The 22,134-nt window shown below is 41.5% G+C and overlaps 1 protein-coding gene across 1 annotated transcript in view; it reads left to right on the plus strand.

Annotated features, from left to right (window-relative positions):
* Positions 1–22,134, plus strand: part of tmem131l (transmembrane 131 like) — a 216,624-nt gene that overhangs the window by 89,171 nt on the left and 105,319 nt on the right. Inside the window, exons 4-7 of the mRNA XM_086012018.1 lie at positions 5,254–5,319; positions 11,063–11,186; positions 16,376–16,492; positions 17,670–17,780. Of these exons, the coding sequence (XP_085868144.1) occupies positions 5,254–5,319; positions 11,063–11,186; positions 16,376–16,492; positions 17,670–17,780 (418 nt within the window). The remainder of the gene's footprint in view (positions 1–5,253; positions 5,320–11,062; positions 11,187–16,375; positions 16,493–17,669; positions 17,781–22,134) is intronic.

Below are 22,134 nucleotides of genomic sequence, written 5' to 3' on the forward strand. Positions count from 1 at the left end.
GAAGATGCATTATCTGGTGGTTATGATCAGGATGATAAATGGCAGGCATAGAATTTCAAACTGATGGACTGAACTTGTACACCAGAGTCGTGCATAACTGGTTTGTGCACGTCAGCAGAACTCCTGAGATTAAAATAATTACCCTATTGTGTTGGAATTTTAATTTTGTTTGGTAGCCATTTTTAGCACAGTATGACTTATGTGAAAGGGTAATACAGCTGTGACCTGAAGGTGTATTAGAGGATTTAGGGCAGTAGATTGCTGGGAGATGGATGGTTTCTTACTGGCCATAAAATTTAGTAACACAGAATATTACAGCAGAAAAGAAGGCCATTCAGAACATCATGCCTGCACCAACTCTCTGGAGAAAGCTATCCAATTAGATCTGTTCCCTGCCCTTTTCCTTATTTCTTTTAAGTTTACCTTTTTCCAAAATATGAATTCACTTCCCCGTTAAAAGCTGTTGTAGTATCTGCTTCCTCCACTATTTTTGGTACTGCATTCCATATCCTAACAACCATCCACGATCTCTCCCTTCTTTGCTGATCTAAAATTTATTTTATTTTCTGTACTCAAATAAGGAAATTTAGCTTTTGCTGTACCACTTCTCCCCCTTTTTTGCTTCTTGTGTGAATTTGTAGATTATTCATCTCCTATTTGAAAGTTTTCCATTGATCAATAAGAGATCAAAAAGATATAAAGACATTTAAAGATAACCAAATCCTTACAGATAATAGAAAAAATATCTTAGAACTGAAAATATAATGGTCAGCACAGATTGCAAAAGGTAAGGCCATGCTTGACCAACCTTATTGAATTCTTTGAAGAAGGAACAAAGGTAGGAAGTGGTGTTCCACAAGGATTGGTGCTATGCCTCTGCTGGCTCAAAACTGGGCCGAGTGAATTGGGCATTCCTGTAAAATGAATACATTATATTTATAGCTGATACGCTGGAGTGGTCACAAGGCAATTCTATTGGAATTTTGATGACTGCAGTACCATTTGAGTTTTGTTCTCACTGTTTGGCATTGAAGTCTCTAAGTTAAGTAGGGACTTCAATCCATTATTAATATTGTGTAATACAGGTATATTGTCTAGATTTTTGGAGTAATTCTTCAACTGCCTTGTAAACTATGGGTAACAAAGTGGTAATGTTTCAAATATAAATTTAGTTTACTCTATACTTTATCATTCCATAATTATGCTGTAAATACAGAATCATAATGCTTTATAATTGTATGGTATAGTATATGGACTTTCAGAAGGCATTTGACAAAGTGCCACACAGGAGGCTTGTTCAGCAGATAGAAGCCCATGGAATTGAGGGGAAAGTGGCGTTATGGATACGGAATTAGCTCAGTGACAGGAAGCAGAGGGTGGTGGTGAATGGATGTTTTTCAGACTGGTTTGCAGGGATGTTCCTTAAGGGTCAGTTTTGGCTCCATTACTCTTTGCAATTTTTATAAACGGCCTAGACTCGGGTGTAGGGAGCAGCATTATGAATTTTGCAGATGTTATGAAACTTGGCAACATTGGAGATAGTGATGAGGATAGTTGTAGACTTCAGGATAACCTGGACAGGATGGTGAATTGGGCAGAAGTATGGCAGATGGGATTCCATGTTGGGATGTGTGAAGTGATGCACTTTGGGAGGACTAAGATGGAAAGACCGTATACTATAAATGGCATGATTTTGAAAAGTGTAGATGAGCAGAGAGACCTTGGTGTCCATATACACAAATCATTAAAGGTGGCAGGGCAAGTTGATAAGGTGGTTAAAAAGCATATGGGTTACTTGGGCTTATAAACAGAGGAATATAATATAATAGCAAAGAGATCATGCTAGAACTTTATAAATCACTGGTTAGACCTCAGTTGGAGTATTGTTGACAGTTCTGGGCACCACACTTCAGGAAAGATGTACAGACCTTAGAAAGGGTACAGAGGAGGGTTACCAGGGATGAGGGACTTCAGTTATGAGGAGAGGTTGGAAAAGTTAGGACTGTTCTCCTTGGAACAGAGATGGTTAAGAGGTGACCTCATAGAGGTTTTCAAGACGATGAGAGGTTTTGATAGAGTAGATAGAGAAAAACTTCCCTCTGGCGAGTTGGTCAATAACCAGAGGTCACAGATTTAAAATCACTGGCAAAAGATCTAGACGGGAGATGAGGAGAATTTTTCCCCCCCAGAGTTGTCGGGATCTGGAATGCTCTGCCTGAAAAGGTGGTGGAAGCTGATTCCATAAATAATTTTAAAAGGGAGTTGGACAGGTACTTGAGGATGAGGAACTTACAGGGTTACGGACAAAAAGTGCAGATGTGGGACTAAACACGACTCCTTTCAAAGAGCCAGCACAGGTGTGACGAGCCGAATGGCCTCCTGTGCTGTAAGTTTCTATGAATTTGTTAACTAGTATTTATTAAATTATCAAATATAATTTTACAGTTGCATTGTGTCTGGTACTGCCAAATTATTGCACAATGGCAGCAGTTCACTTCATTTGAGTATGAGGGAGAGCTGCATTATTGGAGCATCTTTCAGATGAGACTTTAAAACCAAGGTCCCATTTATTTACCTGTTCAGGTGGATGTAAAAGATAGGTTTTTTTGGAAGCCGAATAGGAGCAGGGAGATCCCAGTGTCCCGGCCAACATTCCTCCCTCCTGAAAACAGATTGTCTAGTCATGCATCTCATCACAGTTTCACTTGGATAGTGAGCTGTTTGACCATGAAGGGCATCACAGCCAAGCCTTGTTCTATCTCCAGGTGGTGCCCATGGCTCTTGGCTCTGCATTTTCCAGCAGGAGCCAGTCGATCTACTACGAATTATGGGTGACTTCTCTCTAACCCAGGGACACAAAGACCCATTGTTAAATATTTGTATTTGTGAATATACAATTTTGGTGATGTACTAGTGAACTATAAAGTGTTGAATACTTGGCATGTTGTCATCTGGATTTGAGCATACAGCTATGATGATGTGGCTGTAATGGGCTTACTTGATTCCCATTTTCAGAATAATTTGCCTGAGAATTGTGCATGGTTCTGCTAAATAATAATAGTGTTAATGCATAAACTCAAGTTTATAAAATTTGTTGGTTTGTGTTTACAGTATCATTAAAAATATCACTTAGTGTGGTGTGGTTTTTTGCAGTGAAAGTGTGCTAAATGTTTAGATGGCTCTGACTACTTGGATTAGTGCAAAAGTGCTGGTGTATTGAGGCTACTAAATTTTAGGATTGCTAAATTAATGTTGAAAGTACTTCATGGCTTGCCCACACTACCTTTGCTGAGCTTTGGTGGTAAGATGCAGGGCAATGCAGTCACAAATTTGATGCATAACATTTTTGTGACCGGTAGAAAACTTATTAGTGGTACTGCTGGTGGTACAGCATTTGTCTTTCTGGAAATTATATTTCTTGTATTGCTTTACCCAATTATGTGTTTTACTACCTGAAAAGTATTCACTTCACATGAAGCCTTATGTAAAATTAATAATTCTTATATTAAAATGGTGGGAATTAAATATGAACATACTTTGTTAAATATCTTTCTAAGTGTGTAGTGATTGCATTCTGCAGCTCAGATGCATGGGTGCATTAGGGCTTGCAGAGTTGATTATGAAGCAAATACATGTTGCTAAGCTAGTGTTTTCATACCTTAAATCAAATACCGTGCATCCATCCACAGCAGTATGAAAACTAGCCAGGTTAATCACTTGCAGAATGTTTTTCACAGATCAACACCTTTCCTCTGTGCACTGAAAAGTTTAATTGAATACTGATCATTGGCAGAGATTAGGGGCTGGATTTTGATACTTTGATACAACTTTTGGGGTTGTAGTCCCGCCTCCATCGAGTTGTGGCCAACCCACGCGACTTTCACTTGATTGACTTGTTCGGGCTCAGCAGGCCAATTAAGGGCCACCCAGCAACAGGTGACGTCACAGATTGACATTTCATCTGTCAAGAGATTTTGACAGATGAAATATCAGCGTTTGACAGCTCTTTGAAGCTGTCAAACACTGACGATCTGTACACTAAGTTAATTCCTTCCTCTCAGGATGATTTAGAGATCTCTCCAGAAAAGAAAGCTGAATGCTGCAGATTTTGACAGCTTGCGGCCATTCTGCTTTCTGTGCCGGTGAGATGAGGGACTCCCGAGACCTGAAGGAAGGAAGGCTGTAAACTTCTTTAAACACTTTACACACACCAAACACACTTACCTCTGCACTCATGCACTCATCACTCACCTGAACACTGGACATCTCAAACCCTCCAAGCCCTTCAGCCCGACGGTCTGCCTCGCTAACTTGGCGTGGTTTGGAGTCGTCGGGAATCCCACACTTCAGGAATAAAAATAGGGATTAGGCTAAAAACTGCCTGTTAACATGCAGTTAATTGGCACTAATCCCCTTCCCTCCTCGGGGAGGCGGCTCCCAGCACAGGTCGGGTATCCGCCTCCTTTGAAACTGGCACGGAGGCGGGTTGGGGACGGGATGGGTTCGTGCCCCCCGATTTCGCGATTTTTAACCCCCCACACGCCTCCAATCCTGCCTCCACGGCCCAATGAAAATCCTGCCCTAGGTGTTTGTAAATCTTTTTGCTTTTGTATTTCTGAAGCGTGTAAAATATTCGGCCACTTTGAAACTTAGCAGCAATGACAATCTGGTTCTGTGTGATTATCAGTTATTGCTGTACCCTGTAGAATTGACTGCTTAGTAAATTACATTTTGGAAGCAACTATACTTGTACTGAAAGTGCTGATGTAGCTCATGATTGGTATGAATTTTAAAACAAAGCATAGCGTTACGGAGGTGACTGCCTCATTATTTTATCTGTTGTGCAGTCACAGTCACCAATTCTGAAAGTTGTATCATCTAAAGCCTTTTTCCCCAAAGTCTTAATTAAACTGGCTGATTTTTGCTTATTTCTTGCCAGTTTTCTCTAAGGGGAAATGTGAGAGCCAATTTTAATCTTTCCGATTTTAACAGTATGCTATTTTGTCATTGAAAGGTGCTGCATATTTAATGCATTACAAGGGCATGTATACTTGTGCAGTACCATGTTTTTCTTGCATTGTGCAAGGACACTGACAGCTCCAGCAAAGCATTGCCCTTAGATTACACTGACTAAATGTTGCTTTATATACTGAGCATCTAAGGCATTGTCGAGTTGGACTAGACATGTAAGGTAAAGCAGTTACACTATAAATTGTCTACAGTTTTACTTATTGTCACTGTCTTCTCTTTCAGCTCAACAAATGGGCCTAGTACAGGCATCTTGCATTTTAAGCCTCAACTGCTGGATTTTGGTATACAGTAAGTGCCTTTATTAATAATCACTGCCTCCAATACTATAGGCCAGGAGAAGTAGAGTTGATGCTGTCTGCAGTGTCTTCAGGTGAAATATAGTTTGAGTAAGAAACCTGATCTAAAAGGAGTGGTTTTAGATGGATTCTGCAGTATGGGAGTTCTAAATGATGCATGTTGCAATCAACGTTCCCTCTAAGCTATGTGGCCGCACAGCTCTCTGCCAGTCCCGCACAGCCCGGGATTGGCTCTTCCAATGTTAAGTTTTGTGCATGCACAAAACTGTGACTGGGCCGCGCACCCAAAAAAAAATTAGGGGCAACATTGGTTGCAATCATGGTTTACTTTATCCATGTATTTCTTGGCAAAATCACAGATTTCAAATTAAATCATTGTTGCCTTTTATATTTTGGCACCCTTTTAAGGGGTTCCGTAACAGAGAGAAAGACTTGGATTTATATAGCACCTTTCATGACCTCATGACGTCCCAAAGTGCTTTACAGCCAATGAAGTACTTCTGAAGTGTAGTCACTGTTGTAATGTAGGAAACGTGGCATTTGCGCACAACAATGTGATAATGATCAGATAATCTGTTTTGTTGATGTTGAGGGATAAATATTGGTAAGGACACCAGGGATACTCCCCCGCTCTTCGAAATAGTGCCATGGAATCTTTTACGTTAACCTGAGAGAGAAGACAGGGCCTCGGTTTAACGTCTCATCCGAAAGACCGCACTCACTCAGTACTGCACTGGACTGTCAGTCTAGATTTTTGTGCTCTAGTCTCCGGAGTGGGACTTGAACCCACAACCTACTGACTCTGAGGCGAGTGTGCTACCAACTAAGCCATAGCTGACATTGCCTGTAAAAAGTCGGCCTGCAACAATCTGGAAAAAAGCTTGTGTGTCTCTTTTTCTAGCATTTATGTTGCTGCAGGAAGTGTTCCTGCCGCTGGAAACTTGCCCCTTTAGGTTGGGTCTTGGAGCCTCTTTGCCTTATTTACTTTACACTACTAGGGGCTAGTGGCAGTGTAGTGAAGGGGATTCATTTCATATTGAGATTTTTTTGGTGGTGGGGGGGGGAAATACCTATCTAGTAGTGATGAGAAAATCAGCCTCAGTTCAAGTTTTGATTCTTGGGTTTTATATAATTTTTATAATGTGTTAAATACCATTAACTCTGTAAGGCTTAGAGTTACGGAAATAAATTCAAGATGAATAAATTCCTCAAGATTTAAAACCTCTTTCTGAATTTTTTTTTGCTAAAATATTCACTAAGGAATTCATAGAAAATGTTTGATTTGTCTAAAACAGTTATGATTCCTTTATATGCAGAAATGTTTTTCATTGTAGGGAGACCCAACCTATTTTCCATATGCTAATTTGGAAGGAATCTCCAACCAGTCCAACTGTATCAGCACAACTTTATGGAGGGGGGAGTGTTGCAGAGAACAGGGAAACAAGAGTATTTATATGAATTGACTCATGCATTTATTTAATTGTACAAATCATAATCAATTACATGATTAAAATGGGATATGTCTCCTGTGATATTTAATTGTACCATGTTAATAATTCAGTTTCATCCTTTACCTAAACAATCCGCTTTTTATTTGAAATTAAGTTGAGTTTAATTTGTGCTTAAAACTTCAGTAGAAGCTGAAGTGCTACTTTATCAAATTGTTCCTTTTAAATAGCTTGATTTACATATCTAATTTTTAAAACAATTGTTTTTAATTGATAAAATTGTTTGGCTGCCCTTGTTTTACTTCAGTAATATACAGTAATTGCACAAATCAATGTAAGCAAGTATTTTTGATTCACAAAGTAGCTTGCGCAAATTTGGAGTTTTGATATTCTTGGGTTCAAAATCACCAGTCACTCCCGTAAGTGGACCTCGTGTCCCCCTGTGACCTGGACTGCGCCCCTTCTCTGCCCAATATCTAGTTAAACGATACTGACTGTGGGAACATGAGGGAACCCTTACTCCAACACCGGCTACTGAAATAGAACTAGTGCTAGCACGTGAATTAGTTTCTCTTTTGTGAAAGGTGGACTGAATAAGCACTCTCCAGAGACAAGGTACGGGCTTTGGACCAGTAGCTCGTTTATTGACCTGAAGTGCTCCAATGAACAGTTGATACAATGAGAGCACATATTCTCCTACACTCCTCGGGATATGAAACCAATTAGCTCCACTTGCTTTTGCTCTAAAAGTTGTCTTTATGGCAGAAGATTTCTCTAGCTTTAACCCTTCAAAGTTAAGCTGGTTCAGACTTTTAAAAATACAGACTTCCCTTTTCTGCTGGCCACAGAGCCACAGACCTCTGTGACTGAGAGCGATACTCCTTAAGCCAATCAGCTAGGATGCCCATCCACTGATCTGTGACTCTGAGGTTTCAGACTGGGGTCTGCTTGTAGAACAATGAGTAGATAATAGACCTTTCATGATTTAATCAAACCAGAAGGCTGTTTGCCAATATTGAATGAAGACAATTTTATTGATGGCACAAGATGCTTATCAGTGAATGCGAGGATTCCAGTGACTAACCCCTAGGGGGTTACCCATTGTTGACAGATTCAGTAACTTCCATATAAGCAGCATCGATGCAACATGTTTAACCATTTACCACTTCAGAACACCATTGTGAGCCTAAATGAACTTTTGGGCTCTGGGACTGCTGTTTTTTTTGGGGGGCGGGGTGGCGCGGTGGGGGATACTGTATGGAATTAACCCCTTGCCCATTGAATCTAGCAATACAATGATGGAAAATCCAACGCAGACAACCCAAGTAAAAAATCAATTTTGCCACATTTTTATCATAATAGAATTTGGGTACTTGTGTGCAAAACTTTTCTTGTATGTTAAGTTTAGATTTTGTAAAGTGTTCTCCTCAAGCCATTTGTGTGCCTCCCCTGCATCTTAAACCGCTACATGATTGAGCACGTGAGGGAAGATGATCTATGCTCTATCTACACATTTTGGCTCATTCTTGCATTTATTTCCACTCTTACTCTCGGGAAGTCGCCACTGTCTCTGAGGATTTACTATTTGAGAAATCATGTAGAAATTCTGCAAGCTAACCGTCCATGCAACAATACATTTGTTTGAAGCTTATTTGCCATTGAACAAGCAAATTATTAAATAATGAAATTATATTTGACAATTTTCAGAAACTTTTGGAACAGCTTTTCATTTTGTTTGCATTGCTGCATTACCATATATGCGGCTTACATGAACTGAAGAATGAAATGAAATCATACTCTCCCTGTTTGCTAGTTATTTTTTAAAATCGTCATTGTTGAAAATTTCTACGGCTTATCAAAATGGTTCATGCTAAAGAAAGCCAGTAAAAACAAAATGCATTATACTACAGGAGACTTTGGTTTATCCGGAGGTTGTATGTCCGGAAACCTCGATCTACTGGCAGAAATCAGGAGCCGTTTTATTAGGTTTTTTTTCTTATCGTGGCTTTTTTTCAACAGTCAGGCTCTGGAAAGTCTCTCTGAAGCTGTTGCTAAGCTACAGAGACGCTTCAAAGGTACGGCCGACTGTTTAGAAGCTGTTGCTAAACAACAGTGTTTGTTGCCAGATACGGAGCTGCAAATCTCCGTATGCTTCAACATTAACTTTGTATGTCTGGCAGTTTTGATAGATCGGCAACAGCTCGGTCCCGTCGGTGCCGGATATAACAAAGTTTCCTGTACCAAGTTTAGATGACACAAATTGCAAAGCAATAATGTCGATTATACAAATGCATTGATCTATCGCGCATAAAATATGAATTACTGCTTTCAAGCTCTTCGGTTGGAGATCTGAGTATGTAGTCTGTTGGGGGCTTACTTTTTTGCACACTGCAGTACTAAGGGAATTCTGCACTGTTGGAGGTGTGGTCTTTCGGATGAGATGTTAAACCAAAACCCAATCTGCCTGTTGAGGTGGATGTAAAAATATCCCGTGACTTATGGAATGTCCTCACCTACATTTATCCCACAACCAGCACCTAAAACCAATTATCTGGTCATTTATCTCATTGCTGTTTATAGGACTTTGATGTGCACAAATTGGGTTCAGTGTTTGCCTATATTGCAGCAGTGATTACACTTGGGTAGGTACAACAGAAAGGCAGAGTATTATTTAAATGGTGATAGATTGGGAAATGTTGATGTACAAAAGGACCTGGGTGTCCTTGTACACATGCAGGTGCAGCAAGCAGTTAAGAGGGCAAATGGTATGTTGGCCTTCATTGCAAGAGGATTTGAGTACAGGAGCAAGGATGTCTTACTACAGTTGTACAGGGCCTTGGTGAGACCACTCCTGGAGTACTGTGTGCAGTTTTGGTCTCCTTACCTAAGAAAGGATATACTTGCCATGGAGGGAGTGCAGCAAAGGTTCACCAGACTGATTTCTGGGATGGCAGGACTGTCGTATGAGGGGAGATTGGGTCGATTAGGCCTGTATTCACTAGAGTTTAGAAGACTGAGAGGGGATCTCATTGAAACGTATAAAATTCTGACAGGGCTAGACAGACTGGTTGCAGGGAAGATGTTTCCCCTGGCTGGGGGGTGTAGAACGAGGGGGCACAGTCTCAGGATACAGGGTAGGACATTTAGGACTGAGATGAGAAATTTCTTCACTCGGAGGGTGGTGAACCTGTGGAATTCTCTACCGCAGAAGGCTGTGGAGGCCAAGTCATTGAATATATTTAAGAAGGAGATAGATAGATTTCTAGACACAAAAGGCGTATGGGGAGAGAGCGGGAATATGGTATTGAGATAGAGGATCAGCCATGATCATATTGAATGGCAGAGCAGGCTCAAATGGCCTACTCCTGCGCCTATGTTTCTATGACCTATGCCTCACACTCTTCAAGTGTTGGGTTATGCACGGTTGTGAATTATGTCCCACACACTCTGCTCCAACTGTATGGGCAACCCATGGGTGTGAACCGCGTACACTGTGCTCTGCCTGCTCCTCTTTGACAATTTTATCTCTGTATGGCACTATCTGGAAGATCTCAATTTTAAAGAGACGTTAAGAAGTGACATTATATTTGAGGTAAGTTTTTCTTTTGAAGAGGCAAAATAGAAATGTGGATGGCAAAAACTGCAACCATTTTCAAGCCAGTGTTTATGAACAAAGGGTGGAGGAAGTTAGTGTTGTTGTAATTTTGAAATGGATGGCCTTTTTACATGCTCGTCAACATGTGTTGTAACTTTCAGTCTTGTTGTTTACTAAATATGATGGCTGCTTTCCCCATCATTATGGAGCACATCCTCCTGGAGTTTGTTTTTGAAGCAATCTCTCAGTGGATTCTTGGAATTTCACCTAATCTAGTGAGTCTTCAGTAAAAGACTATTAAAGCTAGTCTTGTTTTTCTTGGTTCAACTTTTAAAACAATTTTATGTCCTACTTTATGTAACAAATCAGGATGTTATATTGGGGGGAAAAATAATGTTCATACCTTAACTGCTTCAGGTTTTCATTTTTATTAGTGCTGTGGACCCTGGTAAATCGAGACTAAAACATTGCATTGACTTGGTGCCTTTCATGACCCCAAAAATGTCCCAAAGCGCTTTACAGCCAGTGAAATACTTGTGTAGTCACTGTTGTAATGTTGGGAAATGTGGCAGTCAATAGAGTAATGTTTTGATGTGTATTTGGTTTCCATGCTTGCACCTTGTTGCTGTACACTAGACCAAATACCTAACTTTATCAGTTTCTTATTTTAATTTTTCTTCTCTTGCCTCTAGGCCATTGGGGCAGCCAAGGGTTGAAGAGTTTTTCATCCAGAACCCTAGCTGGGAGTTGCCAGTCACACTGGTTTCAGTGTTTACGTTAAGTAGACATTTCCATGTACCTCCTGTAGATAGCATGGTAAGTATTCACAATCCTGCTGACAGTAGCTTTCGATTGTCAGTGTTTTGATGTGAAAATGAACATCCATATTGACAATGCTTACTCATTCATGAACTGTTTGTTAACCAAAAAAGTCTGGTGATGTTAAATAGTTAAAACTATTTCTAGATTTTCAAAGTGATAGTGAAGGCTTATTGATGAGATTTATATGTAATGGTTTAAAGGAGCTGCTAATTTTTAATTAACTCACTACAGACTGCAGTTTTTAATTTCAAAATATCAGTTTACGGTGAAAGTGTGGCCTATATATGAGTTAATTTCTTTTTCTTGTGGGACAATAACATGCACAGAGACCTGTGTGTCGGTCAGCATGGCATCAGTTTAGTTGCTCTGCTGCTGTTACTAAAAACAGCATTTTGAGTCATTCAATAATTATTGAATTGTTAATGGGATGAAAAAAGATTGCCAGAGGAAAGGGAAGCAAAGATAGAAGCAAAAGACAGGAAGGAGAAAAGAAAAAGTGGCAGTCAGAGAAATCAAGGGTGTAAATCAAACATGACCATAGTAAATAATAATTCTAAAAGGTCTAAGAGTGTTAAAAAAAAACAAAAACAAAAAACAAGCCTGAAGGCTTTGTGTCTTAATGCGAGGAGCATTCATAATAAGGTGGATGAATTAGCTGCACAAACAGATGTAAACGGATATGTTATAATTGGGATTACGGAGACATGGCTCCAGGGTGACCAAGGCTGGGAATTCAATATTCAGGAAAGACAGGCAAAAAGTAAAAGGAGGTGGAGTAGCATTGTTGGTTAAAGAGGAGATTAACACAATAGTAAGGAAGGATATTAGCTCTGATGATGTGGAATCTGTATGGGTAGAGCTGAGAAATACCATGGGGCAGAAAACGTTAGTGGGAGTTGTATACAGACCCCCAAACAGTAATGCTGAGGTTGGGATGGCATTAAACGGGAAATTAGAGACGTGTGCAATAAGGGCACAGCAGTTATCATGGGTGACTTTAATCTACATATAGATTGGGCTAACCAAATTAGTAACAATACTGTGGAGGAGGAATTCCTGGAGTGTATATGGAATGGTTTCCTGGACCAATACGTTGAGGAACCAACTAGAGATCAGGCCATCTTAGACTGGGTATTATGTAATGAGAGAGGATTAATTAGCAATCTTGTTGTGCGAGGCCCCTTGGGGCAGAGTGATCATAATATGATAGAATTCTTCATTAAGATGGAGAGTGAAGTAGTTGACTCGGAGACTACGGTCCTGAATTTAAATGAAGGAAACTACGATGGTAGGAGGCGCAAGTTGGCTAGGATGGATTGGGAAACGTTACTTAAAGGGCTGACGGTGGATAGGCAATGGCAGACATTTAAAGATTGCATGGATGAATTACAGAATTTGTTGATCCCTGTAAATAAAACAAAAAAGGTGACTCAACCGTGGCTAACGAGGGAAATTAGGGATAGCATAAGATCCAAGGAGAGGACATATAAATTGGCCAGAAAAAGCAACAAACCTGAGGATTGGGAGCAGTTTAGGATTCAGCAAAGGAGGACAACGGGATTAATTAAGAGGGGGAAAAAAGAGTATGAGAGTAAGCTTGCAGGGAACATAAAAACTGACTGCAAAAGCTTCTGTAGATATGTGAAGAGAAAAAGATTGGTGAAGTCAAGCATGGGTCCCTTGCAGTCAGAATCAGGGGAATTTATAATGGGGAACAAAGAAATGGCCGACCAATTAAATACATACTTTGGTTCTGTCTTCACAAAGGAGGACACAAATAACCTCCCAGAGATGTCGGGGAACATAGGGTCTAATGAGAGGGAGGAACTGAATGAAATCAGTATTTGTAGGGAAATGGTGTTAGGGAAATTGATGGGATTGAATGTCGATAAATCCCCAGGGCCTGATAATCTATATCCTAGGGTACTTAAGGAAGTGGTCCTAGAAATAGTAGATGCATTGCTGGTCATCTTCCAAAATTCTATAGACTCTGGAACAGTTCCCTTGGATTGGAGGATAGCTAATGTTACCCCACTATTCAAAAAAGGTGGTAGAAAAAAACGGGGAATTATAGACCGGTAAGCCTGACATTGGTAGTGGGGAAAATGCTAGACTCCATTATAAAAGATGTAATAGCAGAGCACTTGGAAAACAGTGACTGGATCGGACAAAGTCACCATGGATTTACAAAAGGTAAATTGTGCTTGACTAATCTACTGGAATTTTTTAAGGATGTAACTGGTAGAACAGATAAGGGAGAACCTGTGGATGTGGTGTATTTGGACTTTCGGAAGGCTTTCGATAAGGTCCCGCATAAGAGATTAGCGTGTAAAGTTAAAGCACATGGGATTGGGGGTAAGGTACTGACTTGGATAGAGAACTGGTTGGCAGAGAGGAAGTAAAGAGTTGGAATGAACGGGTCTTTCTCCGAGTGGCAGGCAGTGCCTAGTGGGGTACCGCAGGGATCGGTGCTAGGACCCCAGCTATTCACAATATATATTAATGTTATAGACGAGGGAACTAGATGTAATATCTCCAAGTTTACAGACGTCACAAAGCTGGGTGGGCGTGTGTGCTGTGAGGAGGATGTCGCGAAACTCCAGTATGATTTGGACAGGTTGGGTGATTGGTCAGATGCATGGCAGATGCAGTGTAATGTGGATAAATGCGAGGTTATCCACTTTGGTGACAAAAACAGAAAGGCAGATTATTATCTGAACGGCAATAAATTGGGAGAAGGGGAAGTGCAACGAGACCTGGGTGTCCTTGTGCACCAGTCGCTGAAGGTAAGCATGCAGGTGTAGCAGGAGGTTAAGAAGGCAAATGGTATGTTGGCCTTCATTGCGAGAGGATTCGAGTGTAGGAGCAAGGATGTCTCGCTGCAGTTGTACAGGGCCTTGGTGAGACCACATCTTGAGTATTGTGTGCAGTTTTGGTTGCCTCATCTGAGGAAGGATGTTCTTGCCATGGAGGGAGTGCAGCGAAGATTCACCAGACTGATACCTGGGATGGCAGGAATGACGTATGAGGAGAGATTGGGTCGATTGGGTTTATATTCGCTAGAGTTTAGAAGAATGAGAGGGGATCTCATTGAAACGTATAACATTCTAACTGGACTTGACAGACTAGATGCAGGAAGGATGTTCCTGATGGCGGGGAGTCCAGAACCAGGGGTCACAGTCTAAAGATAAGGGGTAAGCCATTTAGGACTGAGATGAGGAGGAATTTCTTCACCCAGAGAGTGGTGAAGCTGTGGAATTCTCTACCACAGAAGGCAGTTGAGGCCAATTCATTAAATATATTCAGGAAGGATTAAGATATATTTCTTAAGGCTAAAGGGATCAAGGGATATGTGGAGAAAGCAGGGACAGGGTACTGAATTTGGATGATCAGCCATGATCTCATTAAATGGCGGAGCAGGCTCGAGGGCCCGAATGGCCTACTCCTGCTTCTATCTGCTATGTTTCTTCATTCTCCCATGAGTACTAAACACATAGCATGTTTGCTGCTTTGCAGCTTTTGTGGGCCAAAAGTTAGCAGTAGTATAGCTTATTCCTATTCTTTGGGTCTTCAGTGTCTAATTTAAATGCATAGAGTATACATAGCAGGTAAGTATAAAATACTGTTTTATATCCTAAGTAGGTTGCAATTTTGTTTTAGTCTTTTAAGAGTTGCAAAAATGGATTAATCTTTTGATTAGTACCTAACATTTTTGCGTACTTTCAAATAGTTTTCAGTGAAGATGGTGCTAGATGTGCCCCATTACAGTAATACATAATTGTGATACAAGCCTGTTGTCCTATTTAATGCATGTTGTGAAGCTGTTCATGGACCAGTAACATGGAAATGGGTCAGATGTTCATCCCGCTCCCAACTGAGTTCTTGATATCAATTGCGTAAAGCAATTGCCAGGAAGCTTTCTAGTGGCTCGTTCGAAGCACTATTGACGAGGCTTGGGAGCTTCTCCATTGTTCAGTTTGCAAATATGTGATGAAGGGAGACCAAGGATCCAATCGTATCCTCACTTGAGGTTCACGTGGGTGCACTTTCCATTCATGGCCAATCAATAGTAATCAGGAGCAGGAATTTTTCTCCCCCTTCGCCCTGGGATACCCAAATAAGAAAGCTAGTTACTTTCACCGTAAGTAGAAACTGATCCTGGTCTCCTTCCACTGCTTTTTTAACCACCTGCTTGGAGCTATACAAGCAAAATCATGGTTGAAGTTTTTCCCTTGATAGCCTGGCTAAAATTGATATCGATATGAAGAATTGTGGACATGCATGACCCAATTAATTGCAATACTGGGTTTCCATGTTCCTTCCCTTGCACGCACAACCACACTCCAAGATATTTTAATTGTAAAGAATCTAATTGATTTTCTTTGTCATTTTTTCGAGCTAAAATTTCTCCACGTTGCCTCTAAGTTCCAAATTACAGTAGTATTGTAACCTTTTAATGTGGTTTAATTTGGTCAATCACAGAATTAAGTATTATTCACATTGCAAATTACTCTCTGTTCTAGGATATTGTTTTAAGTTTACAAATCCGTGTGATCTTTTGATCTGGCAGTTTGGCTATAAAGTTCAGTGCACAGTGAAAGCTGTGAAGCATCAGACAGGTGGATTATAATTTGCAACCTTTGATCTCTGTCTGTCTTGGTCTCTGTCTCCTTGCCCCGTGGGGAAAAAGACAAACCATTAAATATCTACAAGTAATAACTTTTATTTTTGCATGTTGGTACTTCACAAAAAAAAGTAAATGTATTGTGTGATCTGCATAAACTGCTACATACCACTTCATATTTAACGACTTCCTTTTTGGCACTGTAAGAACCGTTTGAAAATATCAGATATTGGGCAGCTCCTGTGTTTGGAAAAAACATTGAATTGTTCTTCTAAAAACTTTGGAAAAACCTCTTTCTCAAAGTGTCTACTATTGACAGTAACTCAGGTTGTTTGGAGAAAACATAACACCAATAGTAATCTAATGATGTAAGGTGTTGGTAAAATAATGGTCTTTCATTCTGCTGCATTGATGACATTAACAGTTGCAGGTATGGCAAAACCACATTAGCAACATTTAAACTGCATTAAGTGTGACTGATCATGCGAAGGAGACATAAGCAACGTATAGACTAAGTATCCTTGAGAACTTTTAAAATTTTTTGTTTTCTCTCCTCCAGGTAATTCCAGCAGGAGGAAGCGTTCTATTTAGAATTGTCTTCCTACCCACAGAAGAAGGCACTGTGCAGAATTCTTTATTTATAAATACTTCTACCCATGGGACTCTTTCATATCAGGTTGGTATATGGGCTTAATTCCAGAGCACCCTATCTGAAAATCCCCTTACAAAGTGCACACGAGGTACAGGTGGATCTGCTGTATTGTACAGTGTTTTAATACTTAGCAAATAAAATTGTGCATACTTTGTGCTCAATTTTGTACTGCAGTTGAAAGTGCAGTTATTTTGTTGTAGTGAGGAGGCAATTAGGAAGCCAAGATAGTGGGTAAATGAAGACCTGGGTAATCAAATAACTTCAGCCTAATGGAGTCCGCGTAGAAGTCTGTTGGTAAATGTAGTTTAGGTTTCATGTGGGAATTCTGCTCTTCATCACTTGTACCTGTTGCAGCTATTTGTCAAGTTTGCTCATTCAGATTCAGTTGCTCACGACCTTTAATTCTCGCTCCTCTTTCTTCCCACGCCTCCCCCACTTGTTTTGTTCCGTACTGATTTTTGTATTTGTTGAGTTATTCTATTGATAAATGAAAGATTATATATGTGAAATGATACTGCTGCACATTCTAATTATTTTAAATGCAGCCTAATTTCGTAATTTTTCATTCACACAACTGGGCAATTCAGGGCACTCAGTTAAATGGGTTTAAGTGGTGTTGAGACCTGCAGATAAAACTAGTATTTCCTTGAAGGAGTATTTATTTGCCATTTAAATTGATGTGTAGAGTGGTCACATTACGTGAGGTTCTGGAGAATGGCTGTTAACAGGGATTGTACCCTGCATGAGTTTTGGTACCATTGGGAGAGGAGGGAAGACACTTTGGTGGGAGGAGGGGGTTAGTTCATTTAATAACACTTTAAACTGCTGCTCACTTAAATAGCCAATATATAAGAAATGAAGGAAAAAGAAAAGCTCTATTTATGTTGCCCACCATATTCTCATTTTAAATGATTGAATACACAGACTTGGCTAACCGGTGAGTTTAATTTCTTTAACTACTTGGTTGCTCAGAAAATCCCTTGTTTTGTTTAAAATTTGGTGAATGTATCATCTTCAGATTTACTATATCTTGGCAAGCAGGTTTATCTATCTTTTTAAATAATCAAAACCCAATAGTTACTTTTTTTCTAAATAAAGGAGTAGAGAGTAAGCTGAGTGAAGGGAAATCGCACTTGTATAATTGTGTATCGGCATTTGGTGTATTGCTGAATTGTCCTTTTTTCTTTTTTTTTCTAAACAGATGTTTGGTGTTGGAGGTTCCAGTACCCAGGTGGTAATGAATGATCAACATTACTCAGCTGACAAACTCATATTTTTTCCACGCATCCAAAATGTTCAGTTAACATATCAGGTTGGTGCACATGTACTATTTGAAGGCTGTCGAAAGCTTGAATAATTTTGTGTAAGCTAAATGATCAGCATCAGGATAAATCTTGGCTGTATATTATTTCTTCATTGCCCACTCCTTATTGAAGTTCTTATTTGATGTATTGAAATTGCTATTATGCCCTCTGGTGGAATCGGATCTCTCTTTCCTCCTCGTGGGGGAATTGAGAACTAGGGGGCATAGTTTCAGGATAAGGGGTCACCCATTTAAAACTGAGATGAGGAGGAATTTCTTCTGGGGGTTGTGAATCTTTGGAATTCTCTACCCCAGAGAGGTGTGGAGGCGGAGTCATTGAATATATTCAAGGCGGAGATAGACATTAATTTGAGCTACGGGGGAGTCGATGGTTATGGGGAGCGGGCGAGAAAGTGGTGTTATCAGCCATGATCTTATTGAATGGCAGGGCAGGTTCAAAGGGCCAAATGGCCTGCTCCTGCTCCTATTTCTTATGTTCTTATGTTTTTTTCCCCCCCCACCCCCACCCCCCACACTTTCTTTGGTGATTGGGGATGGGTCTGCCCTTGCTCAGTTTGGTGAGGCTGATCCTTTTTCATTTTAATATGACCCCTCCAAGCACAGGGAGCCAGCATGGCAGCACCATTAGCTGGGGCAGGAAATCGGGTCATTGAGCAGCTGTTGAGGGGCTGCTGTATGCCATTTAAGGGGGAGAGTACTTTGTCCAAGTGCTAAAGACAAAAGGATAATTTGCTTCCTGTTGGAACAACTGTAACTTCAAATTAAAAAAAAAATCTCGAGAAAAGGGTGAACACTTCCCATTTAATGAAAATTCCGTGGAAGTGCTGCTACAGGCTGACTTTTCTTTTGGTAAAGTTGTGCAACATAGCGTAGACATTGGCCCATAAATTCGGGTCGGAGGCTTTCCGCGGGTGCAAGCCTCCGACCTGCACTTACCTTGCGCGCCGGCCATTGTGCTATGGGTGGGATTCCGATCCTGGGCCTCCTCCAACTGCCAGTGCGCAGTGCTTGCGTATCCCAGGGGCGCAGTTAGTTCGAAGCATCCCCTGGGATCACATGGGCCATGGAGAGCCAATGGTAGCAGGGAATGCCCATTCATAAATTTGACAGGAAGAGCTGTCAAAACTATAAATATACATCAGCCCCAAAACATAACTAAAACTTCAAATACATTTTTAAAAAATCACATTTTAAAAATAACTATAAATTACATAAAATACGTACAGGAAACTTTCTGGTATCCGGCACTGACGGGACCGAGCTGGTGCCGGTCGATCAACACTGCCGGAGAAACCAGCGCTAATATTAAAACATACGGAGCTCAGAGCTCCATCTGAAGCAACAAACCCTGTTGAGCCTCAAAACAGTCGGCGCAGCTTGCAAGCGTCTCTGTAGCTAAGCAACAGCTTCAGCTAGACGCTTGCAGAGCCACGAATGGAGAAAAAAAGCAACGAAAAGTTAAAAAAGTTACCTGAACCGACTCCTGAATTTTGCCGGTGGATAGAGCATTCCGGAGATTTAAACTCCGTTTAAACAAAAGTTTCCTGTATTTTAAACAATAATTAAATTTTTTGAAAAAATTAATTACAGTTTCTAACGGGGCTAAAAATAAACTTACCTTTCTTTAAAGTATTTAAAAATAATAAACCTGTGGAAAAAATGTTTTAATTTTACTTAATTCACCCCTTACCTTGATAAAAGCAGGCCTGCAACTGCTTTTTAAAAGTGTAACTCCTGGAGACTTACCCTCCCGGAGAAACCTGCAAAAAAAAAAACGTAAGTTCCAGGCGCACGCGCTGCCTCTCCGGCGCACGCGTTCGACCTCTGAACCCCTTCCTTTAAGGGAACGGAAGTTCCGGTTTCCCGCGCATGCGCGGTGCATGCACGAAACCGGCACTTTCGTTGGGCCTACGCGTGAGTACCCTGCGCGTACTCACCCACAGGGACCCGAATTTCTGGGCCATTGATATTTTTTGATGCCTTGACTAAGGTATATAGCGGGAGCTGACCTGAGCAATCCAGACAGTAGAATCCATCCTTCAGCATATCGGTGGTTTGCTCCATAGTAATTCCAGTTGGGGTGTATGCCTCGTATTTATGTTAAGATGCTGTTCAGAAATTTCTCAGGAAAGGGAGGAGGGTGGGAATTGAGGCTATCTGTGAACATTGCACCTGGTCTCTACCAGCCATCTAACCAGTCTCCCTGTATCTGTGGTCAGGCAACCCCCGTCATACCTCGCACAAAGGAAGATGGTTGTGGTTGTTGGAGGTCAATCATCACAGCCCCAGGACATCACTGCAGTAGTTCCTCAGGGCAGTGTCCTAGGCCCAACCATCTTCAGCTGCTTCATCAATGACCTTCCCTCCAACATAAGGTCAGAAATGGGGATGTTTGCTGATGACTGCACAGTGTTCAGCGCCATTCGCAACTCCTCAGATAATGAAGCAGTCCATACCCGCATGGAACAAGACCGGGACGATATTCAGGCTTGGGCTGATAAGTGGCAGGTAACATTCGCACCACACAAGTGCCAGGCATTGACTACCTCCAACAAGCGAGAGTCTAACCACCGCCCCATGACATTCAACGGCATTACCATTGCGGATTCCCCCAACATCCTGGGGGTCATCATTGACCAGAAACTTAACTGGACCAGCCACATAAATACTGTGGCTGCAAGAGCACGTCAGAGGCTAGGTATTCTGCGACGAGTGTCTCACCTCCCGACTCCTCAAAGCCTTTCCACCATCTGCAAGGCACAAGTCAGGAGTGTGATGGAATACGCTCCACTTGCCTGGGTGAGTGAAGCTCCAACAACACTCGAGAAGCTCGACACCATCCAGGACAAAGCAGCCCGCTTGGTTGGCACCCCATCCACCACCCTAAACATTCACTCCTTCCACCACCGGCGTACAGTGGCTGCAGTGTGTACCATCTACAAGATGCACTGCAGCAACTCACCAAGGCTGCTTCGGCAGTACCTCCCAAACCCGCGACCATCATAGCGAGAGGATTCGAGTACAGGAGCAAGGATGTCTTGCTGCAGTTGTACAGGGCCTTGGTGAGACCACACCTGAGTATTATGTGCAGTTTTGGTCGCCTAATCTGAGGAAGGATGTTCTTGCCACGGAGGGAGTGCAGCGAAGATTCACCAGACTGATACCTGGGATGGCAGGAATGACGTATGAAGAGAGATTGGATCGATTGGGCTTGTATTCTCTAGAGTTTAGAAGAATGAGAGGGGATCTCATTAAAACATATAAAATTCTAACAGGACTAGACAGACTAGATGCAGGAAGGATGTTCCCGATGGCGGGAGAGTCCAGAACCAGGGGTCACAGTCTAAGGGTAACGGGTAAGCCATTTAGGACAGAGATGAGGAATTTCTTCACCCAGAGAGCGGTGAAGCTGTGGAATTCTCTACCACAGAAGGCAGTTGAGGCCAATTCATTAAATATATTCAAGAAGGAGTTAGATATATTTCTTAAGGCTAAAGGGATCAAATGATATGGGGAGAAAGCAGGGACAGGGTACTGAATTTGGATGATCAGCCATGATCTCATTAAATGGCGGAGCAGGCTCAAGGGGCCGAATGGCCTACTCCTGCTCCTACCGTCTATGTTTCTAGAAGAACAATGGCAGCAGGCGCAAGGGAACGCCACCACCTGCAAGTTCCCCTCCAAGTCACACGCCATCCTGACTTGGAAATATATCGCCGATCCTTCATTGTCGCTTGGTCAAAATCCTGGAACTCGCTCCCTAACAGCACTGTGGGAGCACCTTCACCACACGGACTGCAGCGGTTCAAGAAGGCGGCTCACCACCACCTTCTCGAGGGCAATTAGGGATGGGCAATAAATGCTGGCCTTGCCAGCAATGCCCAGATCCCATGAATGAATTAAAAAAAACAATTAATAGTATGAACCCTGATGCCCCATTGAGTGCCATCTATCATACCTGGTGCTCTTGGAAACCCTGCCACTTGTTAGGAACTCTGTGCCATGTCCAGCTGTTGCCTGCTTTCCACAGGGGAAATTATGCAAATAGTGCATCAGCTGCTTGCTTAAGGCATCTATAGAAAGCAGCCTGGATAATTTGACACATGTTACCTGCGGTGGCTTTGAAAGGTCTGATGGCAAAGAAGCTGCAAGAAGAGATGTCTCTGTGATAGAAGTGACCTGCAGGTTAACCTGGAGGAGATGCATAGCTCTGTGGATCTGAGCTCATTTTTGTGACCTGTATGTGCCTTCAGCAGAGAACCTTTCAAAATCAGACTTAAATCATGCCACTTGTGATGCAGTTATGTCTCTTTAGGATCCCATCTTTACTCATTTTAAAATT

The sequence above is a fragment of the Somniosus microcephalus genome, chromosome 2, assembly GCF_052327205.1.
Source record: "Somniosus microcephalus isolate GS21.2 chromosome 2, FLI_Smic_1.0, whole genome shotgun sequence".
Taxonomy (NCBI): Eukaryota; Metazoa; Chordata; class Chondrichthyes; order Squaliformes; family Somniosidae; genus Somniosus; species Somniosus microcephalus.